This window comes from Chiroxiphia lanceolata, chromosome Z, assembly GCF_009829145.1.
Source record: "Chiroxiphia lanceolata isolate bChiLan1 chromosome Z, bChiLan1.pri, whole genome shotgun sequence".
Lineage (NCBI taxonomy): Eukaryota > Metazoa > Chordata > Aves > Passeriformes > Pipridae > Chiroxiphia > Chiroxiphia lanceolata.
Window position 1 is genome coordinate 668,198 of NC_045671.1, and position 26,886 is coordinate 695,083.

General features: G+C 49.6%; 1 protein-coding gene across 2 annotated transcripts; it reads right to left on the minus strand.

Moving 5' to 3' along the window:
- Window positions 1-26,199, minus strand: SMAD4 (SMAD family member 4). Of its 2 annotated transcripts, XM_032674972.1 has the most exons (12): window positions 26,147-26,199; window positions 16,844-17,215; window positions 15,650-15,824; window positions 15,203-15,232; window positions 13,374-13,589; window positions 11,587-11,706; window positions 11,325-11,435; window positions 8,834-8,884; window positions 6,802-6,985; window positions 5,715-5,883; window positions 4,381-4,519; window positions 1-1,464 (listed from the first exon to the last, which is right to left on the minus strand). In XM_032674972.1, the coding sequence occupies exons 2-12, from the start codon at window positions 17,090-17,092 to the stop codon at window positions 1,253-1,255; spliced, it is 1,656 nt and encodes a 551-aa protein (XP_032530863.1). In that variant the 5' UTR covers window positions 17,093-17,215; window positions 26,147-26,199; the 3' UTR covers window positions 1-1,252. The 2 variants fall into 2 exon arrangements, with proteins under 2 accessions (XP_032530863.1, XP_032530864.1); XM_032674973.1 differs by lacking the exon at window positions 11,587-11,706.
- Between the last annotated feature and the right edge of the window lie 687 nt (window positions 26,200-26,886).

A 26,886-nucleotide genomic window follows, 5' to 3' on the forward strand; every position in this document is an offset into this window, starting at 1 on the left:
GGGGTTTTCCATCCTTTTATTTATACTATTAGCTAGAGAGAAAGCATACACATTGTATCTGTCGTACAGTCGACACTTCTTTGCACGTTTGTTTTTTTTTTTTCTCTTTTTTTTTCCCCCCTACTGTAAATTCTCTACGCGAGGTCATTGCCAGTTGATACGGTCACCGATGGCATTTAAGGGCTTCAAAAGTAAACCAAGGGGCAGGAAAAAACGGGTTTGCCATCTCGCCCTGAGTGGAAACGGCGAACAGGTACAAAAAAAAAAAACCAAAAACCCAAAAAAAACCAGAACAAACCCGGGTCCTGGGTGTCGCACACGGCGCTGTCGTGGCACGTGGCGAGTAAAGAGAGAGTCGTGCTGATTAATTCTGACCAGTTCTGCTCGAGCAAAACGTCAGAGAGGTCAGCAGTTAATTACGAAAACACGCTCCTGCAACTTCAGTGTCAGCTCTGCAGACCCCACGCTGCTGCACCCCAACCGAGTGCCAGCACTTGAAAGTATCCACACCTCCTTTAGTGTTTTTTTGTTTTTTTTTTTTAAAAAAACTCACATGGCTGCATAAATTAAAAAAAAAAAAACAACTAAGGTATCTTTTTTTTTTTTTCTCCCAAAAAAACTAATGATGAAGTTTTTAACCGACAATGTCATTGTTGTCTCATCCCCTCACTTTTTTTTTTTTTGGCAGCTTCTAGGCTTTAACCTGGAAAAAAACCCCATAACAAGGTCATCGACAAAAGTAAAGAAGTCTCCTGCTCACTACTCTTCCCTAAACAGAACGTCACAAATCAGCTGGAATTTTAAAGGCCCTATAAGGTAAATGTTTGTAACTATTAGAAGGAAAAATTTCAGATATAAATATATATATATAATATATATTCTGCGTACAAAAGGCTCCTGTGAAGTTTATCACCAAGATGCCACGATAGAGAAGGAAAAAGTTTCAAAGGGAACAAAGGGACCAAACCCAACACTGTGAAGCCTCCAAAGGCCGCTCACCTTTCGCTTTTCAAAGCCCCGTTATCGCGACAAATTTTGAGTTCTGAAAAAACAACTGAAACCCCGAAACTCTGCGCGTTCGGTTTCCTTTTTCTGCTGAGAGCAAGGCGGCAAACACATTTTTAAAACCTGGCTGGTTTTTTTTTTTTTTTTTTCGGAAGGTTAAGCAGAGACAGAAGTAAAGTGTATCTCCGGGTTATAAACAGAACGGTTATGTTACAAATCCACCACCCCTCGCGGCGCCGGCGGGGTCTCAGTCCAGGGGCTGGGGGTCCGCGATGGGCATGGTGTGCAGCACCTCGTCCAGCAGCTGCAGGGCGCGGTGCAGGTGGATCTCGATCCAGCAGGGCGTCTCCTTGATGCTCTGCCGCGGGTAGTCGGGCCCCCAGCCCTTCACGAAGCTCATCCTGAGGATGCACAGGCGGCGCAGGTCGTCCACGCCGATCCCGGCGGCGGCCGACAGACCTGCAGGGGACGGGTGGGGGTGGTCACACTGTCCCTTCGGCCCCTCCCTGCTCAGACACCCCTGCCTGCTCAGGTACAGCTCCCCCCTCAGCACGGGGACAAGGACAACCCACGCCTCCACATCTCTGCTGTTCACTGGCGTTCCTCACGTTCTTCTGCCAGTGTGCTGCACTCCTGAAAGGGTGCTGAAACACACCTTTTTGTCAGTGTTCTGCACTCCTGAAAGGGTGCTGAAACACACCTTTTTGTCAGTGTGCTGCACTCCTGAAAGGGTGCTGAACACACCTTTTTGTCAGTGTGCTGCACTCCTGAAAGGGTGCTGAACACACCTTTTTGTCAGTGTGCTGCACTCCTGAAAGGGTGCTGAACACACCTTTTTGTCAGTGTGCTGCACTCCTGAAAGGGTGCTGAAACACACCTTTTTGTCAGTGTGCTGCACTCCTGAAAGGGTGCTGAAACACACCTTTTTTGTCAGTGTTCTGCACTCCTGAAAGGGTGCTGAACACACCTTTTTGTCAGTGTTCTGCACTCCTGAAAGGGTGCTGAACACACCTTTTTTGTCAGTGTTCTGCACTCCTGAAAGGGTGCTGAACACACTTTTTTGTCAGTGTGCTGCACTCCTGAAAGGGTGCTGAAACACACCTTTTTTGTCAGTGTTCTGCACTCCTGAAAGGGTGCTGAACACACCTTTTTTGTCAGTGTTCTGCACTCCTGAAAGGGTGCTGAAACACACCTTTTTGTCAGTGTGCTGCACTCCTGAAAGGGTGTTGAAACACACCTTTTTTGTCAGTGTTCTGCACTCCTGAAAGGGTGCTGAACACACCTTTTTTGTCAGTGTGCTGCACTCCTGAAAGGGTGCTGAACACACCTTTTTTGTCAGTGTTCTGCACTCCTGAAAGGGTGCTGAAACACACCTTCTTGTCAGTGTTCTGCACTCCTGAAAGGGTGCTGAAACACACCTTTTTTGTCAGTGTTCTGCACTCCTGAAAGGGTGCTGAAACACACCTTTTTTGTCAGTGTGCTACACTCCTGAAAGGGTGCTGAAACACACCTTTTTGTCAGTGTGCTACACTCCTGAAAGGGTGCTGAAACACACCTTTTTGTCAGTGTTCTGCACTCCTGAAAGGGTGCTGAACACACCTTTTTGTCAGTGTGCTACACTCCTGAAAGGGTGCTGAAACACACCTTTTTGTCAGTGTTCTGCACTCCTGAAAGGGTGCTGAACACACTTTTTTGTCAGTGTGCTGCACTCCTGAAAGGGTGCTGAAACACACCTTTTTGTCAGTGTGCTACACTCCTGAAAGGGTGCTGAAACACACCTTTTTTGTCAGTGTTCTGCACTCCTGAAAGGGTGCTGAACACACCTTTTTGTCAGTGTTCTGCACTCCTGAAAGGGTGCTGAAACACACCTTTTTTGTCAGTGTTCTGCACTCCTGAAAGGGTGCTGAAACACACCTTTTTGTCAGTGTGCTACACTCCTGAAAGGGTGCTGAAACACACCTTTTTTGTCAGTGTGCTGCACTCCTGAAAGGGTGCTGAACACACCTTTTTGTCAGTGTGCTGCACTCCTGAAAGGGTGCTGAAACACACCTTTTTGTCAGTGTTCTGCACTCCTGAAAGGGTGTTGAAACACACCTTTTTGTCAGTGTGCTGCACTCCTGAAAGGGTGCTGAACACACCTTTTTTGTCAGTGTGCTGCACTCCTGAAAGGGTGCTGAACACACCTTTTTGTCAGTGTGCTGCACTCCTGAAAGGGTGCTGAAACACACCTTTTTTGTCAGTGTGCTGCACTCCTGAAAGGGTGCTGAAACACACCTTTTTGTCAGTGTTCTGCACTCCTGAAAGGGTGCTGAAACACACCTTTTTGTCAGTGTGCTACACTCCTGAAAGGGTGCTGAAACACACATTCTTCTCCCAGTGTTCTGCACTCCTGAAAGGGTGCTGAAACACAAAGCTCTCCCTGGATCAGGGAATCACAGAAGGGTGGGTTGGAAAGGACCTTATAGACCATCAGTTCCACCCCCTGCCATGGGCAGGGACACCTTCCACTAGACATGGTTGCTCCAAACCCTATCCAACCTGGATTTCCAACACTTCCAGGGATCCAGGGGCAGCCACAGCTTCTCTGGGAAACCTGTGCCAGGGCCTCACCACCAGCAGAGAATTCCTTCCTAACACCCCAACTAAACCTACATAAAGCAGATGGGATGAAACCCAAATAAATGCCTTACAACGCGTGTAAACCCTCTTTAGGAAGCACAGTCACAAAACTGTTATCCCTGAGGTTTGCCAAACGCTGCATTTTCCGTGTAGGAACTCAGACTGGTCACCTGCAGGAAGCTGGGTTAGCAAAATGACACTGCTCACAGCCAGCAAAATAAAAAGACAAAAATAAATACAGCTGGCAAACTTCAACTCACAAGGCAAAAAAAAAAAAAAATGGAGTTTAATACATTCCTCAAAATGCCTTAAACAATTCGTAGGACGGTTGGGAAGAGCCACATGGCAAGACAAGGAACCAAGAAAACACTGTGGCACGCAAAGCAGACTGAGACATGTAAGTACTTTCACTTTTAAAGGTGTTTTGGGAACGATTTCAAGGATCTAGAATTTAGCAGCTAAGAAAACGCCAGCCTAGACTAATAATAATAAAAAAAAAAAAAATAAAAGAAGAGAAAAACACTCTCGCTCTCTTCCTCGAGGATCTTAAGTTTTCCTACACACCTGCTCAAGGGCTTTTGTTGCCCAGTCATCCCCGTTGCTTTCAGCAACATTTTTATGAGCTCAGGCACCAAAGATCGCTTCTCAAGCTGGGGTCTGAGCAGCCAAAACCACCTCTGTCTGAAGTGAAAACACTCCCATTGTTTTCGGGCGCGGAGAACAAAAGCAAACCGAGCTGCTGCTGGAGGCACTTACTGATGGCTGGGGCGATTCCACCCACGGATCCCGGCCCGGGGATGTTCCCTGCCACGGCTGCAGCCTGAGCAGCAGCGGCAGCCTGGGCAGTGGCAGCCTGCTGCTGCATCTGCCGGTGGCACTGGCGCAAATCAAACACCTGAGAACAAAAACATTGAAACACCGGACCGGTCAGACTCGTCAGGATCAACAGAGGACACAACTCCCCAAACCCCACCCCCCCAGTAACCTTTCTGAGCGACTTCTGCGGTCCCGCCACACGCCTGGGTGAAAAAGTGAACCTTTCCCTGACTGCTTTCGTTTCCAGCAGAAATAACCCCCTTAAGCTGATCCTCAGAGATTCTTCCCGTGATGTCACCACCACTGGCAGTACCAGAACCTGCCTGAAGCAGTGCCTGGTGTGGAAACGACCCCAGGGTCACACAGGCCGAAGGATGTCACAGCCTGGTTATATTCCTGCTTTCCAGTCAAACCCCTGGACTTCCAGAAAACAGGCATATAAATTAAAAAAAAAAAAAAAAGCCAACAAATAAAACACGTAAATAAACGAAAATATAAATATAAATGATAAAATAATAAATAAACGGACCGAACAACTTTGCTTCACTGAACTGCGCTAGTCTATTCAAAAGAAATACCAGCAGTTGACAGGTCTGAAGCTGCAGGTTTCGGGTTGATGGCATTCTGCACCTCTGTGATCACTAATCACTATTTGCCATCAATTAACGTGCAGGAACTCTGTTCTCACACTAGAAGGCTCATGCACAGAGGCTGGTGGAGTTTCTTTCACCTTCACTGAGTAACTTGCCTGCAAAACCGAGGATTAAAAAAAAATAACCCGCTGCAGGTTTCAGGCAGTTTAACACAAGACTGATTTTTCACAAGCGTGGCTTCGTCCAAAACAAAGCTTAAAGCCTGGCAGAGGTCTGTCCAACCGAGAACCTCCCCAAAACACTTTGTTTCCACGCAACTCCCTCTGATCTCTGGATCACTTCCCTCTTCGTAACCAGTTCGAAACGCGCTTTACGCTCCTACTGAATTTACACGTGTTTTCCCCGCTTTTCGGAGAGAAGAAGCTGACAACCTGTGCTAAAAATTTTAGGTTTAGACCGAAAAAATACAAAAAACTGCCGGTGATGAAACACAAAACGAACTTACTTTTGAGGTACCCCAACGACACGTTCAGCTTGCGGCGATTTTCACAGGTCACCCCAAGCGAAATTCTCAGGCCGTTTTTTTGAAGCGCCTATTTCAGCGCCTCCCTAACATCTCCAGGAGCCAAATATGTGCCTCCCCCAGGCCCCCAGTTTTCAACCCTGGAGCCCCAGACCCACCTTTATGTATGCACTTGGGTAGATCTTGTGCACGGCGTCCCCCGGGGCACGTCCTGCCTCCCTGTCCAGGTAGTAGCTCTGCACGAACACCGCGTGGTCGCTCAGGCACCGCACCCACACGTCGCCTTCCCCCTTGCACTCCAGCTGCACCCCTTTGCCTATGTGCAACCTTGGGGAGCGGGGGAAAAAAAAAAAAACAGAGCCAATGCACCCGTGTGTTCACACCGAACGAGACACGAGCCTGTGTCGTTCTCTCCCTCCAGCCTGCGGTGCCTCAGCTTCACGCTCCCCGCTCGCGCGAGGACCTGAAACTGGAGCTGCTGTTTTAGGGGTGAGTTAGTGCCTAGTTACGTGGAGCTGAGAAATAAAAACCCACCTGTGAAGTCATGTAAAGGTCTGTGGGAAACACAGAAGGCAGAAGCAGAGATTAGCAACTACCACACTCGCAGACAGCACAGGGCTGGGACACCAAACGGGCTCAGAAGTGTAAAGTCCCACAAGTATTTTTTTTATGCAAAGTCACTCAAGAACATTAAAAAAAAAAGGCACATTTTAACACAGAACTGTTTGTCTGGATCACAGTCTAACATTTTGATTGTCACAACGTGACATTTCCAGAGACAAGGAGTCGTTTTCTTCCTTCTCCTTTCAAAGAGGGGGAAGAAAAGCCACGAGATTGCTTTCGGCTCTCTGTGCTTCCACATCAAAGCCCAGCCCAAGCACGGCGGGAGAATGCAAACCCAGCAGCTCCCTGTGAACCTCCCTTTGCTCCTTTGACAAATCTCTGCGCTGCAGCCCTTCTCACACCACCCCGTGGTGTGGAGAGCCAGCACTCACTCAGCCCGCACACGCAACGGCACGAGTCGCTAATTTTATCCCCGAAGCACAGCCTCTGGAAGCAAAGCAGAGAGAGGCTTGCAAGGCCTCTGCAGGGCTCTTGTCACACAGCTCACCACCCCAGGAGTGGTACAGAGAGACACACTCCAAGGTAACTCAGCCCAGACGAACACACGCCAGCTCTGGAGATCCCCCACACCGCAGCCAACACAAAGCACGACCACCACCCCACGGCAGCTCTCAGGGGTACCTCGCTCTCTCTATGGCTTCTGTTCTGTGCACGTTGGAAAGCTGGCCCAGGCAGAAGCGGTCTCCCCCAGAAGGATCCACGTATCCGTCCACGGTGACGATGGGGCAGCTGGAGGGGACCTTGAACGTCTCCCCGACCTGCACGTCCATCTCGAAGTACGCGATCGAACACCAGTACTCTGGGGCTGAGGAATGCTCACAGTTAACCCACTGGAAGGCGCAAAAAAAAAAGCCCACAAATCCCCTCCAGACAATCAATTAAGCCTTCTGCAAACTGCAGTTGTCGTTCAGAGAGGAGCGCACGTTCACATAAGCGGGTTCTGATAGACAAAGGCACGTCTGCAACACAGAAAAATACTACACAGGGGGACAAACACGGGCTTGTTGTTTTTATCTGGGCACACGTCAGTGCTGGAGGCTTCTGCAGCTAAGATCTTACAAGTTTTTGTGCTTGTATCATAATTCCAGCTGGATTTTGCAAGCCACCTGCACTCCTGCACTTCATAAGTACAGCTTTAAGTACAAGGAAGTCGTACGTTTTATGCCCACGCCTGGCTGGGTTGGCAGAAATGAACTCTGAAACAGATCTGGCTTTGAGATACAGGAGGAATCACCTCCCAGGTGAAGTCGGATTTCTCTACCCTCCCTGCAAAGGGACCTGGATCTGGAAAGCAGGGCAACGGGGGGAAAAAAACCACCACATCAAAGATCACACACACCGATCTTGTCTGCACACAGTCGGGGATGGGACAAAACCAGGAAGTATTAAGAGAGGGGGCAGAACAAAACGGTGTGTTTTCACAGCAAAGAGGTGCCTTTTAACTCCTCCTGGCTGCCTGAAAAACTGCCTGCAGAGGAAAGATGGCTGCCTGCAAAGGAAGGAAGGCCCAGGCTCCCCGGAGGGTTCCACTGAAACCCAAACACTCGAGTGAAGAGATGGAACCTGACAGAGGAGACAAGGTGGTTTCGCACACGAGTGTCTGCTGTCTCTGTGCCACCTGGGAGCATCTGGCCTGTCAAGCCTCCTGAGGTGTGTTGTGTGTGCTTTTCACTGTATGATAAGAGTTTCTCTCTCCTCAGATGCGTTAAAACCTGAAGCTGTCACAAGCTGCAGTCACTGGGGATTCTGGGGACTCGGCACTTCTGGTGACTGTAAGGATCCGTTTTCACCAAAGGGTAACACAGCTGGGACGTGCTTGTCAGGGAGGGTAAAGAAAATGCTGGAATCACAGGCTGGTTTGGGCTGGAAGGGACCTTAAAGCTCATCCAGTCCCACTCCCTGTCAAGGGCAGGGACACCTTCCACTATCCTCGGGCTCCAAGCCCCCTCCAACCTGGCCTTGGACACTTCCAAGGATGCAGGGGCAGTCACAGCTTCTCTGGGAAACCTGTGCCAGGGCCTCAGAACCCTCAAGAATCTCTTCCCAATATCTAATATAACCCCTCTGCCAGCGGGAAGCCATCTCCCCCCGTCCTGCCACTGCATCAGCACCGCAGTTGCACCCAGAACAGGAGGAGCAGAACACGATGGAACGCCCCAAACACAACACCCTGAGAAGCCGAGGGGAAGGAGAGCTCTCCCAGTGCTGCCACTGATCCTCCCACACCACAAACAGCAGCACCCAACAGCACACTTGTTTGCCTTATTAGAAAAAGAATTAAACCAAGGTGCCTCAATCCCTTTTAGTTTATCTTCAAATAAATTGCTCCTCTCCCGGGAGGACTCAGCGGGATGAAATCAACGGGGTGAAAGATCAACATTAAAAAAAAACGTGAAATACGATTTAGCTCCAGTTAAAAGTTCAGCCAGCAACTATCAGCAGTTTAATTCCTGGCACTGCCCTAGCAACAGACCGAGGAATAAACAAGGAATAAACTTTTAGGCTTTTCAACTACGCAGGTCTCAGCTCCAAAAGAGATGTCCAAACTCAAAACCAGATTTATCATAGCACAGTTCCCCTCCTTCTCACAGTATTAGCATATATATATCTCTCTCTCTCTCAATATTAGCATCACATGTTAGAGTTCACTCACCAGGATGATTTGATATAGGAGGCTGGAATGCGAGCTCGTTGTGAACCGGCCCTTTAAAAACAAAACATGCAATTTGTTTTACACGAGGAAAAAACGGGGTTTTCTTTCTTAGCTTGTTTTCCTATGAAATAAACCACACTTCATTAGTTTCCTCCATCGTGGAATAAGTTGCCCAGCATGCTGTGGACTTGACCATAGGAGACAGTCCCTTGAGATGGGAAAAAAAAAAGCCCCAGAGAACTCATTTTCTAAAGGCAAAAAAAAATACTGAATACAGTCCTGGTACGAGCCAGACTCTTCTCTCCACTTTATGAACTGACTGGGTCCCTTACAGGCAGCGGGGAGGAAAGGCTCAAACACAGTATTATAAGCAGCAGCAGCTTTTGCAACAAGATGTCAAAGCAGGCACAACTCTGGCAGGTGTGAAACACGCCAACTTCGTGAAGTGAGAAACGGCAGCAGCCAAGAAAAGCTCAGTGTGGCACCACCAGCCAGCCACAAACATCGACCACGGAAAGACACGTGCACTGGGAAACATCTGTGGAGTATCCACGGCACCACTAGAGCTTTTTCCACCCCAACATATTCCTCACAGATAATATATGATCAGCGAGGTGGGATCCTAAGAGAACGAAGCAATAAAATTTAACAACTGTCTCTGCGTCGCAGTTTTATTCATGGAGACAAGCTGAAAAGTGGTTCTAACACTGATGTACAGCATATCTCTCTCTCCTCCACTAACTGCTGCATGCCAGTGATCTATATCAGAGTATGTATTACATGTTCTAATAAGGGGAACATTCTAATAAACAGTGTTAGAAAACAAAGAGCTGTTCTAGCTTTTTGCCACAAAACTTAGAAAACTTATATAAAACCCTTGTAATGCATTTACTGTGCTACACACACCAACACTAGAAGTTTGATCACCTTTTTTTTTTTTCCCCTTCCCATCTCCTCTACCTGAAAACAAGACAGACTGTTGTCCTGTTTCACAGGTGAAAAAGATTTTCAGCTCTGTGTGCTGATGCACTCGTGGATCAGGCTGTGGCAAAGACCACTTTTATTGACAGGTGCTTCGGACACAGGTCCGAAGTGTGCACGGACACAGGTCTTCTAAAAACCTCCAGAAAATGAAGACAGTCAGGAATTTCCAAGTTTTGAAAGGAAAAAAAAATAAAAAATACCCGCGTTGAATCAGCTTCCTTTTTCTGCCAGGGAAGGGCTTAGCACAGGACTGCAGAGCTTTAAAAACAGAGGGTTTAGGAAGGAAAGGCTACTTTTGTTAGGTGTAGTGAGAGATGTGTAACGTATAGGGTGTCACTACAACTGAGTTTCTACCTCTGCTGCTTCAGCAGAGGGAAGACCCTCAAGCTCTAGGCTGTCAGAACACAGTAAGGGGGTAATGGTGGTTCTGTAACCACAGATGGAGGAGTGGGGGGTAAGGGAGGAGCAGGAATGAGCTGTCCTAGTTAGGACAGCTGGGACCAGTTCATCACTGGATGGGTGTAACCCAAACCTGTGTATTCTATAGCCTTCCATGCCATTCCCCAGAATCTGTTATCAACAGACCATTTACACCCTCTGCCCAGAGCACTCCTGACTCCTCAGGCTGTAAACTGGGTGTTCAGAGGCCTGTGAGATAGGAGGGTGCCCCCCTGTCCTCATGCCCTTTGTGGAACTCCCCGCCCTGAGGGAGGCACTGGGCATTCCTGCCTGAACTGGAGGATAGATAATCTTGGGGTCTTGGGACTTTTTTAACCACTCATGGGATCCAGAGGAAGACTGCAGATCACTGCTCTCAACCAGACTGCAACCACTACTCTTGACCAGACTGCAACCACCACTCTGACCAGACTGCAACCACCACTCTCAACCAGACTGCAACCATCACTCTGACCAGACTGCAACCACCACTCTGACCAGACTGAGACCACCACTCTTGACCAGACTGCAACCATCACTCTCAACCAGACTGCAACCACCACTCTGACCAGACTGCAACCACCACTCTCAACCAGACTGCAACCACCACTCTCGACCAGACTGCAACCACCACTCTCAACCACAGTGCAACCACCACTCTCGACCAGACTGCAACCACCACTCTCAACCAGACTGAAACCACCACTCTCGACCAGACTGCAACCATCACTCTCAACCAGACTGAAACCACCACTCTTGACCAGACTGCACCAGCACTCTCACCACCAGGTTTTCCCCTCTCCCTTTACTTTGGACTCAGGGGGCCCAACAAACACCACTCTGTTCATGCCCCAGGGTGCTGGGCTATACATTCGGGGGGTTAAAACCAGCTGTTTGCCTGTACAGTCGCACTTATCGCGCTGTCTTATTAAGCTGTTATTCCGACTTATGTCTCCTTCGAGCTGGGTTCATTTCCCCCGCTGGTTTTACCTTCAAACCAGCACATGAGCCCCCCCCCAGCCCAGAGAGCCGTGGGTGCAGCGGGGGGTGTGTGGTGAGCCCTGCTTACAGTAGTGGCTGGGGTGCATGGGCGGGTGGTGCTGCAGGTGGCCGTTCTGGTGGTGAGGGATGGTGGGTGTGTAGGCTGCCGTCCGACTCCCAGTCCAGGTCGTGGTGCTGTCTAGAGAGAAAAACAGACACACAGAGAGCAGCGGGTTGGTTTTTATGGGGGGTTTATCCGCGTCTCCCTTCTAATTCCTCTATATTCCTGCTGAGCATTTCGGGAACTGGTTTTGGAAAGCTAAGAGGAGTGCACGTATGTGAATACTCACTGTGGTGGTAAGTGGCTGGCTGAGCTGTAAACCCATTCTGCTGAGTTCCTGGCTGAGGCCCTGAAGCAATCTGTAAGAGTCCATCACTATGGCTACCTGTCAATATACTGGTAGGTTGACCTGGTAAAAGAACACACTACCTATTCGTGAACGTTCCAAAATTTTAATTAAGAAGAGCTCAGCACTACTGGGTAGGAAAATACACCCCACTAAGGGCAACTGCAAATGCACAGTTCCTACAAAGTCTGGTTTCAAGTATTTTAATTTCCACCCGCCAGAGTGTCTTAGGAAACCTGAACCAAAATGCCCTGCCATCAGATAATTCTGACTCTGACACCTTTGTCTCGGTCACATCTCACCCTGCAGTTTGAAAGGAAAGAAAAAGAGGTGCCACAGCTTTTACTGGGAGTAGGTTTGGTGTGAATCCAAACAGGCCAACAGCAGGTCCAATAAGCTGCTTGTTTTCAGCATGTTTTAACTACTGTTCCTAAGGAGGACACTCACTTAAAACTTATGTTCCTCCAAAACATACTGACCAGCACTTTACTTTTATAAAGAGTGCTCCAACAGAGCTTGCATACATCACTGGACTCCTTCCTCAGAAAGCTGCTGTGCTTTCTTTTTTCTCCCAAATAAATATTTCAAGGACTGCCTTAGATTTAAAGTAAAATTACAGATATTTCACAGCAGGTTAAAGGAATTTGACTTCAAAAGGCTTCAGCTCAGCCATTAACTCTAAACTGATCAGCAGTTTCACAAGTACACTTGCACTCTCAAACTGGTGTGGCTAGCAGAATTTAACACAGTGAGAACTTGAACTAAAACTCAAAAATTAGCTTTTTTTTCTTTCCTGTCCACTTGGCTCCAACAATTATAGCACTGATGAGAAAAAGTTACTGACTATGAACTGTTGTGCAAAGGCAACGCAATTAATTGCCTATCCTTTTTTTCCTCTGCTGGAGACAACAAACACAAGGCGTCACATCTCAGCTTGGCCACACCATCGTTGGCTTTAGGGGGGAAAAAGAAAAAAAAAAAAAAAAAAAGCTGCCAGCTAAAATTGAAGAACGTTAGGAAAACGTAACTCAGGCCTGGTAAAACGAAATCAATCACATTCACACCGCACGTCCTTCACGTGAAACCCCTCCAAACCCTGTGGTATCCCCCACGTGAGGGCTGCAGTGCAGGGAACTGCTCTGCTGTGAGGTGTGGTGCTGGGACACCACCAGGCTCTTCCACTTGTGCCAAACTTACACAGAGAAAAGAAAGGGAAAATCTTCAAGGCAGACTCATGGAAACATCAACCAGGGCTGCCACTCTGGTGGCACAGCGGGCCCGTTGGAAAAATAACCAAGTTAAAACTGGAAGACTAAAGAAAACTGCCTTAAAATCTCTTGATTCTGCCACCTTACAGCATTGTCCGTTTGCTGTTCTGCTTGCTGTTGTCACAAAACAATAATCCCATTTCTGCAGCGATCAACAGTAACGGCCACAACACTTTGTTAGAGGTTTTAATGTTTTGTCATTGAGCCTCAGCACGGCCAGAACAGTCTCGTAAGACTCACGCGGCGCCAGCGGCACCGAAAACAAGGCTGGGTCACCCTGCTCCAGGTTAAGACCTGACTTTTAACTCTCAGACCGTATCACCACACGCTTTTATCAGCGTGGTGGTGCAGCAGCAGCAGCACAGCTGCAGTTGCAGGATCTGCCCTGGCAAAGCTCAGCGAGTTGCCTCTCTGAGCTCCGGCGCTCTCACAGCGTTCCCGCGCCAATCTCGATGATCTTACTTGTTGAAGCCACGGGAATGTTGGGAAAATTAGTGGTGCTGGTAGTGCTAGCCTCAGTGGGAGCTAACATGGCTGGGGTGCTATAAGGCTCTGTCGAGGCCCTGTTACTTGGTGGGTGCTGGATGGTCTGCACGGAGTGTCCCTCGGCGGAGCTCAGCGACGGCTGCCCCTCGTAGTCGTGGACGTACTCGTCCTTCACCAGCATGCTGGATGGAGCTGTGGACACACACAGAGGGGCTCAGCACACACCAAACCACCCCCAGGACTCGGCACAAACTGCAGCTATTTTCGAGCAATAACAAAGCCATTAAGAAACTGGAGGATTTAAACTGCATAAGCGTTGCCAAAGCGCTCCCCTAAATTACAAACAAACAGCTCCGAGCCGGCAGCGGGGAATTTTGAGGCATGGCTGGATGGGAAAGCAAGCTGTTTATTTTGCTTAATGCTCTCAGGCAAGCAGTTTAGTCCCACAGGCAGCAGACTTCAGCAGCGTTTTGTCTTGCAGTCCATCATTATTTGATTGGACACGGTTAATAAAAGGGAAGAACATGCTTTTTGTCAAGCAACTAAACGAATGTTAAGGCAGCAGCTAACAAACCAATTCTTAAGTGTACAAGCAAGAACACACATAAAGCCCCTACGAAAAACATAATTCATGAGCACAGCACTAAAAACTTCATGCATCTCCCCGGAGTAATTTCGAGCAACTCCCACACAAATTGGATAGAAACATTAAATTCAGATTCAAGGACCCCATAAAGCTACTCTATATTTAACAACGCAGCCAGTAATCCAGAGTATTCCACATGCAGTGTAAGGAAATCACCACCATCGCCACTGCAACGACTTATTTCTGTATTTGCTGTTGAGCCTGCTCAAACGGAACTCTCACAGCACATCAGCTCCTGTGCTCGTTTTCAAAAGCAGCCTAAAACAGTGTTAAAATCTGACGGCAATTTTCTGTGTCCCCGGTGGGGAAAACCAGCGGGCAGGACACAAGGAAGCACTCGTGATGCATTTAGCTGCTGGCTGGTTGGTGAGCTTTGGTTCTGCACAAAAGGGTCGTTTTTTAGCAGAGATGGAGCACACAAGTTAAAACTTGTGAAGTTGAGTTTGATGGGTGGTTTGGGGGGGTGTTAAGTCATGTTTTGCTTGGACGCTTCTAGTAGCGTGCTAAAAAACACCGGGTTACACAGGTTTCTTTCTCTGTGAATTTGTTCTGGAAGGAGAATAAAATCAGTTTTGAAATAAAAGCAGTTACCAGTTTTGAAATAAAAGCAGTTGCCTGTTCATCAGGCATTTTTAATGTCCAATTTCTCTCAAGTTTCAGGGAAAGCAAGAGTATTTAGGCCCCTTCATTCAACTGCATGTCAACTGCAGAATTTTTATTATTTTCTTCTTCGACTACTAATTAAACTGTAAGGGTTTATTTACTCCCAATTCCATTAACCAGCGTGTCAATCCACACGGTTTTGGGTGTCCTTTTTACATTAATCAGCATCATTCGAGGTTTTTTGTTTTCCTTTTTGTTTGTTTGCTTGGCTTTACAAGCTGGAGGCAACGAACAGCAGAATGCAGGCACCAGCTTGGCTGAAGCCTCCATTTAAGGAATTTATCAATACCTGCCTCTCACGTGCTGCCCAGGCAATTTAAAGGATTCATGAACACTTCTCCTCAGCTGGTTTTTCCAAAGCCAGAGAGACAAATGCACCACCATCTGCTCTTGATACTCCCTCCCAGAGAGACAGGGGAATAAACCCTGTACCTACTGTAGGGTTTCAACACAAGTTTGTGCCCACAGAAATGCAGCAGCAGCCAGAACTACTTACCAGAACTCTGTAGTGTCAGCCCTGATAGATCTTTAAAAATAAGAGAAAAAAAGGGGTTGTGGAGGATTATATACACAAACCTTCTAAAGTGTTTTAATCAGTTGCAAGCCTTTAAAGATTAGTACTGCAGACCTCACATATCAGACCCCCTCCATCACAGCACAAGTCTCCAGGCTAAGTTATCCCTAGGATACACATCAACTCCAGGAACTGTGTGCAAAGCCAACAGAAAGGCTTAAACAAAAGCCACGACCCCGTTCCTTCAAATTTAGGACAAATAAAAGGCAGAAGAACAATTCCCTGCAGAACACGGACGGGAGCACGGGAGTAATTTGTAATTAGATCACTAAAAGTTAACGTTTCTAACTCGGGCCTGGTGTTTTCTACACTGAAAAACGTCTCACAACTCATTCCCACTGTTCCATTTTAAATCAAGAGTCTACTTACCGATGCCAGGCGACACTACACGCTCATAATGGTAAGGGTTTACACAGACACTGTCACATTTTAAGTCAAAAGCATACTGACAATATTTAACATGCTTGAGTTCATTTTTATGAAGATCAGGCCACCTCCAAAGACGGGCGTAAATCACATGAGGGAATCCCTTGCGACCAGCCACCTAAAAAGTCAGACACAAAAGTTGGTTGGGAAGGTAGCAGGAGGCATTTCCGTCTCACGAAGGCATTTTCACTTCACAGAGTGAGAAGCACGAAAAGCTGGGAGGGGACAAACAACAACACGCCCTCACCCCGCCATCAAAATATATATATATAGATAGATACAGGTGCATAAAAAAAGGTGGTGCACGCTTTACCCAAGCTCTGTAATCAACAGAAATAAATCTCCATGAGGGTTTTGCTACAGTTAAGTCGACACCGTGGTTCTTAAATAAAAAAAAAAAATAATTAAAAAAAAAAAAATCACTGGATGCAAAATGGCAGAAGCAGAACTTGTGCTTAACGCAGTACGTATGGTCACCTTCCCCACCACGGACGTGAAGGAGCTTTGCCCCAGGAAGAAGAGGAATGAGGCACTGAAGCTACACTTTTAAGGAATTTACAAGCGGGAGGATGCCAATCGTTATGCTGAAGGAAAAAAAAAAAATAAAATAAATTGGGAGGAAAAAAAAAAAAATGGGTCTAGGGTAGAGGGAAAAGCTAGAGCCAGCGAACATGACATCTGCCCTGGAACGAGGAGACCACAACCCCAGCTGCACAGGTACTGAGCCCTGACGGTGTAAGGCTACTGTAAACCCCCAGTGCAGACTCCCTGGAGTGCCCCAGCAAGGGATCACGGGCCTCTCTTCACGCTGCTGACCAACACAGAGCTCAGAGAAGCTTGTAGTGAAAACACGGGATGACCCAGCCGGATTTGTTACGTGACCCTGCTTTTTTTTATTTTTATTTTTTTTTACTGCCACACACACGCTGATCCAACGCCTTCTGTTCCTTCTGGGAAAAAAACAGTAACCACTGCAGCCAGCCCAGAGCTCCAGCCACAAATCAAGCCTACAAACAGGGGCGAGGGGGGTGCAAGAGAAGAGCTACTCTTCCTCGACACTCTAGGGAAACCTGCGCCGCTCACTTTGCGCCCCAGCTTCGCTGGGAGGAAAACGTCTGGGTTTTCACTTGTACTGACCTGAAGCCTCCCATCCAGCGTTCTCTGTATTGTAACACACTTGCTAGGATGAGCTCCGTTTGTGGTTATAGCTGTAATCAAAGAATCCAATTCATCCTTTTTCTCCTTTAGCTTTTTAACTAAACTTTCAATTGCGCGCTTCGCAAAAGTTTCACTCTCTCCACCTTGTCGATGGCACATCAAGCTGTGGACAATGCTCAGACAAGCATCATTACTTGTTGGCGTGTTAGTAATAGACATATTGTCCATTTGTCACAGCTTTTTTTTCTTTCGGATCAAATGTCAGTTTTGGGGGCTGTTATGACTTTTCAAGCTGATGAACAAGAGATGATCCAAGTTAAGGGTTAGATGTACTGTCCCCTTGGGTAAAACCTAGGAGGAAAAAATATCTACATTAGAATTGGTTCTTTTAACAAACTGCAGATCATGTTTTTCTGAGGAAGTCTGTGGCTTTTTGCTTCTTTTATTTTTCAAGCTTAAGTGCAGGATATTAAAAGCACACAAAAAAAAAACTGCATTGCTTGTCCCATGGTAGCTAAAATATGCTTAAGACTCTGCTTGCACAGTTTTCAGATACAAGATTTATTTTCCCCCTAGTAACAACATTTAAATAAAGATGATAGTTTATATACATGTACACATGGTATGTACACACAGGAAGGGAAGGATCACTAAATGAGTCAGGAAAAGGAGGAGGGTGACAATGATTTCCTACGTTTTATACTGGTGGGATGAAACCAAGTGAGAACACTGACTGGGAGTCAAGGGGCATTGATTTAAAGGGAATCTGAACAGTGAAGAAGCATGAATGCACACCAGAATCATCTGTCATCTTTATTTAATAACCCTGTTCATAGTTCAGCTGTGTTCTGACCTCAGACTAACTCTTGTTTCTCTTTGCTAATCAGAAAGGCAAAAAAAATGGTACCTGGCCATTAGCTCGAGGGACATTTCAGTAAATCAGTATTGTGTGTATCTTCAGACACAAAAATCCCAACATTTGTCTTTAACTGTTTGTATCCAGCCTCTTCTGGATCAAGGCAAACCAACCGAAGTCCCAACTAAAAAAGCCCTTCCAAATTGTCTGGGACAGAACTGCCCTAATTACAGTAAATACAAGATGAGGGATGACTCTGTGTGTGTGTGTGGGTCCCCTCCTTCCCTGTTTGTTAACGACCTGCAGTGGTTTCTGGTCATGAAGTCACTGTTCTCACAGCCAGCAGACCTCATCCTTTGGAAGCTTCCTTTAGAAGCTGGCCTGATTTTCTCAGTTCTGAAGGAGCTAATTACTACACTTCATCCAGAAACACAGGACAGCAGGTTCTGTGCAGCCACAGAGAAGGAGCCTAACGTTGTCAAAAAGCTGCTTTGCTTCTTCAAGCAGATCTGGCTTCAGGGAGTCACCAGCTACAGGGTCTAGCTTTCTTAAGACACTGGCAGCAAACACACAGAAGTGATTATTTTACTGTGTTTACCAGGTAAGCTTAAAGTATAAAGCCTTTCTGAGACCACCACGCTGCTCTCGACAATGTAAATAAAGTATATCCCATTTCAAAAGTTCAGGGGGGGAAAAAAAGCCCACTCACACCATACCCAAGGAACACAACCTGTCAAAGACCTGTTACTGCACTGGAATTTTCCATGTTATTTAGAGGCACGGGAGTAGCAGCTATTTATTGGAAACAAAGACGCGTTGCACAAAAGTGAAGAGTGGGACGTTAATGTAGCAATTCAGGGCGTCACACGAATTGCAGTGGGAAGGCCTGGCTTCCCTCCTGGTGAAAGGAACACCCCAACACAAATCCGGCACCGTTACAAAAGGACACAAAAAACCCTTCCTCATTTAATATTTTCTACGATTCCAACTTGAATGCATCACACTCCGGTACACCAGGAGAAAAAAAAAAAACAAACCCAAAACAGTGCAGATCCTTCCCCCTCTCCCTCCTTTCTCAACGCTCCTCTTCTTACACGAGGACGCTTCCGCACCTGATTTCCTCCCAAAGGGTGACAATTACCTAGAAGTCTGAGTTAGATCACAGATTTTTACCCGGCTATTAAAGAGGTTTTTTTTTTTTAAAATGTGCTTCAACTCGACAAGACAAGCCCCCTTTTCAAAACTCGAGCTCTACCTGCCAGTCATTCTCCATGGCAACCCACGCTCCCTTACAGATCGCTCACAACCTCGCAGATTTACAAACCTGCAGGAGCCTGCCAAGCTAAAAGCGGAGCGGAACATCACTCTGCTCAGACACAAAGCAGCACCCCCAGACAGGTATGCAACGAGCGAATCGCAAACGAGTGGCTCGATAAAGCGATTAGCCGGGAGAGCTTTAAATAAAGACACGCTCAAAATTAAGACACGCGGCTCCATCTCCCACGCCCCCCCTCCAAACTGTGAATGAGAACCTCGCCCGGCGACTCTGGGAGGGCTTGGGATCAGGCAAATAAAACCCGATTTAAGGGGAATTTATCTCCAGAAACGTTGAGTCACCCCCCCCCCCCCCGTCCTCCGGCTGCCACCGCGCTCAACAGGAGCTCCCGACAGCTCAGCACTTTTTGAGAGCCAGGCCACTTGCTCAGGATTTCTAGCGCTGCCACAGGCTGCTGGTGCAACCCAGGAGTGCCCTGGGCAGAAATCCCGGGTGCCCGGGGGAGAGGGGGACGCTGAGAAATGCCGTGATGCGTTTCCTCGGCGCTGTTCCGTGGGCGAGCCGGGTTTTCGCACCCTGCAAATTCAGTTCCTCTCAAAACGGCTCCATGAGCCCATCCCTGCCCGAGTCACACATTGGAGAGGTGCCCTAACACCTCCTTTACTACACGACTTCCATGTGTACTGCAAATAAAAGCAAAACGCAGTCCCAGCACCTTGTATTTTTAGGAGGTGGCCTCGGAAGAGGAGGCTCCAGCACAGCTTCAGCCACGGAGCACACGGGGCGTTCTGCCAAACAACACCGTGCCCCTGGGATTTCACATCCACCCTGATGGGAGAAGGGATGCTCAGATTCACCCCTCAGCACACCCCCTGCCTGAGGAGGTGATCCCACACCACAGCCCAAGCTCAGATCTGCGGGGGAATACAACGGGGCCAAATGCAAAGCTGAGCAAAGATCTCCTTAATTCCCCCTAATCAGGAATGTGATGGAAACAGGAGTGAGTGAGTGCTTTAGGAGGGGAGAAAAGAGACAGTGAACACGAGAAAAGCAGCAGCAGGTCACAGCTCTCAGCTTCACCCACCACGGAACAAAAAGGTATTTCTCACCCTTTTGCTCTAGTGAGATGCAAACAGAACAGATTAAAAAAAAAAAAAGGGACAAGCTGATGTAAAATGCTAACAAGTCAAAAGGTTACAGAAAAGTACCTGATTACATTCGGACTCCATGATTTTAAAGATCTTTCCCAACCTCAACAACTCCACGACACTGCGTTATATAAAGCGATTTATTTCAACAGCTAAGAATTAACAAGTGTCTTACAGAACAAGCAAATAACAACCAGCGTTCTACAGCAGCCTCAAGTACTGGCACCAGAATAAGAACCTCTGCAGAGGAGCTAAATCTGAAAGACAGAAGAACATAGTATGGACTTACCTAGGGTTGGAAGTACCACTGCTGAGCTCTCACACCAGTGCCCTCCCTGTATTTATACCTCCCTTAGGGACAGGAATGCAAAACAGGCACCACGCTGACCCAAACTGTTCCACTGTTTTCAGACCAGCCGAGACCTTGTCCCTCAAAACACTGATTATTTTAGTGGCATGATTAGAAAGCAGGGACGGGGTGAATGCCCAGAACCTTCTGCAAAAAACCTTGCTCAGAGCCCCAGGGCAGCATTTCCCTCCTGAGGGGAACAAGGTGCCCTCGGGTCAGCCAGAAAACACCGAGCAACAAACAAAAAGCACACCAGGGGACAAACAACACGTTCATGGGGAACAGAGACTTAATATTCCACCTTGTTTGACAGTGTCTCCTCAGCTGCACCAGCAAGGCAGCATTATGGGCCAGCACAGCCTAAGAGCAAGTGCTTCTACGTGCCAGAAACCACGGGTAAGGAAAACAGTGTGAGGGCACGGCTTCCAAATATTTGCAGCAACTCTTCGGGGCAGCAAATTAGGCATTTAAGGGATAGGATCGCTTGGATGGCCTCACACGAGGCCAGAGAGCTGCTGAGGTACGGTTCAGTTTGGAATTCTTGGCCAGAAAAGCGGGCAGACACACGGAGACACGGCCTGGGGAAGGCACAAGGGTTTTAGGAAGAGAAGAGAGTCCTTCTGGTTTTGGTGGATGGGGAAACCCCCCCCCCCAACATGGCATTGATTTCCCTGCTTTCACAGAGGTGTTACTACAGCTGTGCAGGAGCTCCTCCGAGACACAAGGGGAGGGGGCTGCTAAAATAACAGGAAGACCTCACCCAAACCCCCTGCGGAAGTTTTTTTTGCCAAGCAAGTCCTGAAACTGATCTGAAAAATCCCTTCCTCCACACAATTCCCGTCTGGCCGAGACTGGCTGAGAAGTTACGAACCGAGACTCTTAAAAAGAACTCACACGCTAAAGAGGACCGAAAACAAACGAGCAGCTTTCACCCTCGCAGGAGGTTTGCCCTCCCCCTCTCCTCCCACAGAAGCAGCGCTTTTGCAATTTGGGGAGGAAGAACCATCAGCCCCCAAAGGAGGAAAGGAAACGAGAGACAAACCGGGCAGCTACGGATGGAGCTGGAAGCCAGGGATGTAACCCCAAGGAATAGGATCCGGGCAATCAGCAACCCCAGAGCCCAGGCAGGGCAGCTAATCCGGGCCTGGCACTGACAGGGCACACACACGACCCCGTTCATTTACAGTGGGGGTTTGAGCCAATGGCAGCTGGGGAGGGATCAGGTTCACTGAGAAACTCAGTCTAAAAATGTGACAGCCCAAATGCCACTGGATAATTACTTTTAAGACGCGGGGCAGAAGGTCAACACAACACCCCCCACACGCGCCTCCACGTCGCTTTTTTAGCACGTGTGTTTTTCGCTCCTTTAACTTCCCACAGCAAAATCAGTGTTTTCCAGACGTGAGACCGTCTGAGGCTCCTGGGAGACTCCCCTGTGTTTCACAGGGCAAACTGTGTGAGAAGCAGTGTGGCCAGGAGGGGTCAGGTAACACCTCGTTTTAAAAAACAAGATGCTGATTGCCGTGTTTAAAGAGGGGGGAAAAAACAAACAAACAAACAGTTAAAAAATATAACGCGGCCTTGGCACAACTGGAAAAATAGATCCTGAAGGTGTCAGGGCTGCAAAGGGAAAGCTTTCTATGGAGAAAGGGGTTCCAAGATACAGACATGGTGCTGGTGGGAAGGCTGATGAACAGGACAGGGGAATGCACAGCACACACAGTGACACACCAGAACGAAGAATCCAGGATGGACCTGTGACCACAGGCAGCGAAATAAATAAACCCTCGCGATGGAAATTCAGTCAGTCTGTGAAGTGAAAATCAAAGAGGGAAAAAAAAAAGATTTTACACGTGCTAGCGTGGCACTTTTGGGGCCCAGGAAGCCTTTAAAACAGCGCGGCAGCAGAGAGAGAACTGCCATCCTTTCGCACAGACTGCTCAGAAAGCAGCCTTGTGCCACCCCAGGGAACTCAAAGATCATCCGTACACGATCACTGCAGGCCCCTTCCAACTGCACTGCTCCCTTCCAAACAACAGGAGCACAGATTTTTAGCAGCAGTTAGGCAGAAACGCTCCGTGACACGATGTCAGCACAGGAGCCCGGGAATCCTCAGTCCCAGCGCGCCCGTGTGAGGGCTGGTGGCACAAACAGGGAATCCGTGTGTCCCGTGGCGTTCCCTGGGCTTCCACCCACGCCACAAATCCTGAGATACCTTGGCCATGATCCATCACAACACGCACACACTGCAGAAGGGTCTGGGCAAAGTCAGCAAACCTGCAGGCAGAACATCCCCCCCGGGCGATGAGCCACGACTTAAGTGAACGTTACCACCGCGGCCCTCCAGGAAAAAAAAAAAAAAGGAAATAAAAGCATAAAAGCATGCATGCTGCAGTTACAGAGACAGATCACAGTCAGATCGAGCCCTGTGGTGCCTAAGGAAATGCAGAGGATGCATTTACTGGGGCGAGGGGGGGGATTAATTAATGCAAAATGCACTCGAAAGACCAAAAACGCGTTTCCAGGTTGCAAACACAGAGGCAGCTTCCGGAGGAGCATGCCTAAAGAAAAACAAGAACTGCTTGCTGGAAGCTGCCCCCGGTGCTCTGGGGATGGGATTTACCAGTGACAGCCACCCCAGACACAGATTCACAGCATTTTGGTACCAACGAACTGGCTAATTAGAATAGTGTGCAAATTGACACCTCGCTAAAACATTTTGCACCAATAAAGGACAAGGAGGGTTCTTGCATAAGCTGCTGCCTCCAAAATTAGACAAACACAAGGATGTCAGGGAAGCAGCGTGCAGGTTTGATGGCTTTTAAACCACCCGAAACATCACCACGGGGTTTTGCTGTTTAATAATGCAAAGGGGCAGGAGTTTTATGATAAAACACGATAAAGGGGGAAAAAAAATCCATAAACCAATAAAACAAAAGGCAGCCTCGTGATTTGATGGAGATATGAATAAGTGATTAAACTGCAGATACTTTCCAGCACATTAGACTATTATCTACTTGCCCAAAGGGTGAACAGGAACAAAATGTTTGCAGACATAAGAACAATCAGCACTAAGGAGCGAGAGAGAGAGAGCACTGGGAAGGCACTGCACTCCCACTGTTCCGTACAGTAAGAGCCTAACATTCCCCAGAACACCATTTCTGTGCCTCTCTCTGAATCATCAGTATCAATTCTGCTCACCTCACTGTCAGTAGCTACCAAAATTTAAGAGACACATAGGGCAGCACAAACAGGAACTGGAGAGGAGCTTTAAGACAACTCCGAGCGGCAACTGCTTCGCCCCAACATAAATCCGCCTTTGGAAAGCGGGAGCAGCCACTTCTCTGCGGGAGAAACCGGTCCCTTTACTCCCTCCCAGCTTCCACCTGTGCGCTCCAGCTGCTTCCAGAGGCGCTTCCCAGACTGATCCTGCCAAGGGAGCAAACCCTCCTGCTGCAACAGGGTTCTAAAACCTGGCTCGAGGTTTTAAGAACAGCAGCTAAAAACACACCCCTGCCTTTGAGTGTACGGGGGCAGGACAGGATGGAAAAGGTGGCACTACTGGGATGGTGTGACTACACACACACACAGAAAGTTTAATTTCACACATTTGTGAAATTCCCCCTTCCCCTCTCTCTAATTTTTATTTATGTGAAAGCACACAGCTGGAAAAAAAAAACAAAACAAAACAAACAAAACAGCTCCTCTTTTCAACACAGGCTTCTGTATGGTCAGAGAAGGAAGATCTGCATGTCACACCACAAAAACTCCTCTGCAAGTATTCCCACAACTCAGACACAGCCCCTCCCAGCCCCTCAGCTCCCCTCCTCATCCCACCACCTGGGAGGACGGGGAGGGGGTGAAAACCTGGGAGACACCACGCTCAGGGAGCAGAAAGGGGTTGGAATTCCTTGCCCCGTGGAATGACAGAGCAAACCTGGACTCAAGAGGATCCTGCAAGACCAACCCCTCTGGCAGGGCAAACAGTAATCTGCCAAAACCTCACACGCAGAGGAAACGACTGCGGCTGCACCAGGCACTGAAAGGAAGAGTGGAGCCCTGCCTGGGCAGAAGTGGTGTGATTTCTCACTGGTTTCAATACCCCAGCGATAGGTGTATTAGATAACATCTGCTCTTTACTGTAATCTGCACCGGGGATAATGTTCCCTGCGTTTGTTTGAGCTTACCCAAAAAAAAAAAAAAAAAAAAAAAAAAAAATCGCCTCTGGGCAAAGCAAGCATGGAAAATTCCAGCCCCAACCAAAACTGGAGTCTTTCACTAGGCTAACGACACAGAAAAACAGAGCCCTGAAACTCCGGCAAGGCCCCTGACAGGATCTGCTCTCGGCACCTTTGTTCTCCACCAAATCTGTCGATTCCTCCCAAAACTCACATCCCTACTGCCGGGCCTGAACGCTTTATGTAAAGAGCCACCTCCTTAATGAGGGAATCCTAATCAGTCTCCCGAAAGCAACTCTGCTCCTCTTTGAAACAAACTTGCCGCACCGATATTAAACTCCCGTGCTTATGCAACAAGCAAATCCGGGGAGGCCCACGAATGCAGAGCGAAGGAGAAGACACTCCTTCCTTCCTTCCTTCCAGTGGCCAAGGCGAGAGAGGAGGGCCAGCAGGACGGGCGGCCTCCTCATCGTGCCGCTGGAGCACCAGAGCAGGACTGTGCGTGTCAAGGACCTCGCACTGCTGAGCAGAGGGACGGTGGCAAAGCAGCCTCGCAGTTTAACAGGTGACACCGGGCCTGGACTAGTCCCCCTGCCCTGCTGACAGCGGCACTCCTGATCGGGGAAGGCCACAGTCCTGCTCTGTGTCCGGGGACACCTGGCCTGCAACAGCTCGGTTTGGGCTGGAAGTCACCCCACAAACCACGAAACCCACCCCAGCCACCCGCCTCCCCCAGAGCCAAACCCAAACCCGTCGGGACCTGGGGGGAATAATAACCCCTGACTGACACCCCTCTGTGCGCCCCCCGACCCGATCGCAGCGCCGCTCCCCGCGGTCCCAAACAACGCGGCAGATTCCCACGGAACCACCCCGGGGAGGGGAGCGGAGGGGGGAGGGAAGGCGAGGACAGCGGGGTAAGTTTTTTCCCCCAGCGGGGTCAGGGCGGCTGCACAGCGTGCCTAAAATAACGCCAAAAGTTTGGGGCCGCGAGGGAGCGGGGGGGGGGAATGTGTTCCTGTATTTTGTTGGCGAGGGAAGGCGGGGAGGTGGGGAAGGGGACCCGGGGTGAGGAGTGGGAGAAAGGAGGGGGGGGAGAAGGGGGCGGGGAAGGAGAGGGGGAAGGCGTTGGGAAGGTGGGGAAGGGACCGGGAAAGGCGGGGGGGGGGGGGAAGGGGAAGGGGAAGGGCCTGGAAACAAGGGGGAAAGAAGGTGGGGAAGGGGACGAGAAGGTGGGGAAGGGGACGAGGAAGAAGGTGGGGAAGGGGCCGAGAAGGCGGGGAAGGGGCCGAGAAGGCGGGGAAGGGGCCAAGGAAGAAGGTGGGGAAAGGGGCCGAGAAGGCGGGGAAGGGGCCGAGAAGGTGGGGAAGGGGCCGGGGGAGGAGGCCAGGAAGGGTCCCTGGAAAGCTCCCGGGAGGGGCCGTGGGAAGGGCCCGGCAGCCGCGGCGGGGCGGGCGGGGGCCGGGCGCGGACGGTACCTGGGCCGCTGCGCGGGCGCGGCCCGGGCCCGCCGTGAGGGGCGGGCGGGGGAAGGCCCGCGGCCTCCGCCCCCTCCTCCCCTCCGCGGGCCGCGGCCGGGGCGGGGCGGCGCTCGCAGGGGCAGCGGGGCGCGGGCCGCCGGCCGGCCCCCGGCACTGGCTGTGCCGCGGTGCCCGCTGTCCCCCGCTGTCCCCCGCTGTCCCCCGCTGTCCCCTGATGTCCCCCGCTGTCCCCGCCGCTCGCCGCCGCCGCCGCGTCGTTGTTGTGTCGCTGTCGCGGCCGCCCCGACACGTCCGGGCCCCGCCGCGCACGCGCCACATCCGGGTCACGCCGCGCCTGCGCGCCGGCGGGGAGCGGCGCGGGCGGGCGCGAACGCGCGCGCGTTGGTTTTATGGTTGGCGGGTCCTGCGGTGCCGCGGGGAGGGCGCGCGCGGGCGAGCGGCCGGGACGCGGCGAGGGAGGGGGAGGACGGGGTGGGGGGGTGTGTGTGCAGCGGCGCGGCTCCAACTGATGGCGGAGTGGTTTGAGTGGGAAAAGCCCTCCCGGATCATCGAGTCCACCCTGTGACCCATCCCCGCCTTGTCCCCCGGCCCAGAGCGCGGAGTGCCGCGTCCAGGTGTTCCTTGGACACCTCCAGGGACGAGGATCCATCGCCTCCCTGGGCAGCCCCTTCCAAGGCCTGACCACCCCTTCCATGAAGAAATTCCTCCTGATGTCCAACCTGACCCTCCCCTGGCAC

Excerpts from the sequence above, each read along its gene's own strand:
- SMAD4 (XM_032674972.1), bottom strand. The coding sequence starts at position 17,092 with ATGGACAATATGTCTATTACTAACACGCCAACAAGTAATGATGCTTGT. Across the intron at positions 15,233-15,649 it reads TGTAGTGTCGCCTGGCATCG|ATCTATCAGGGCTGACACTA; the intron begins GTAAGTAGACTC and ends TTATTTTTAAAG. Across the intron at positions 13,590-15,202 it reads GCTGACACTACAGAGTTCTG|CTCCATCCAGCATGCTGGTG; the intron begins GTAAGTAGTTCT and ends GTGTGTCCACAG.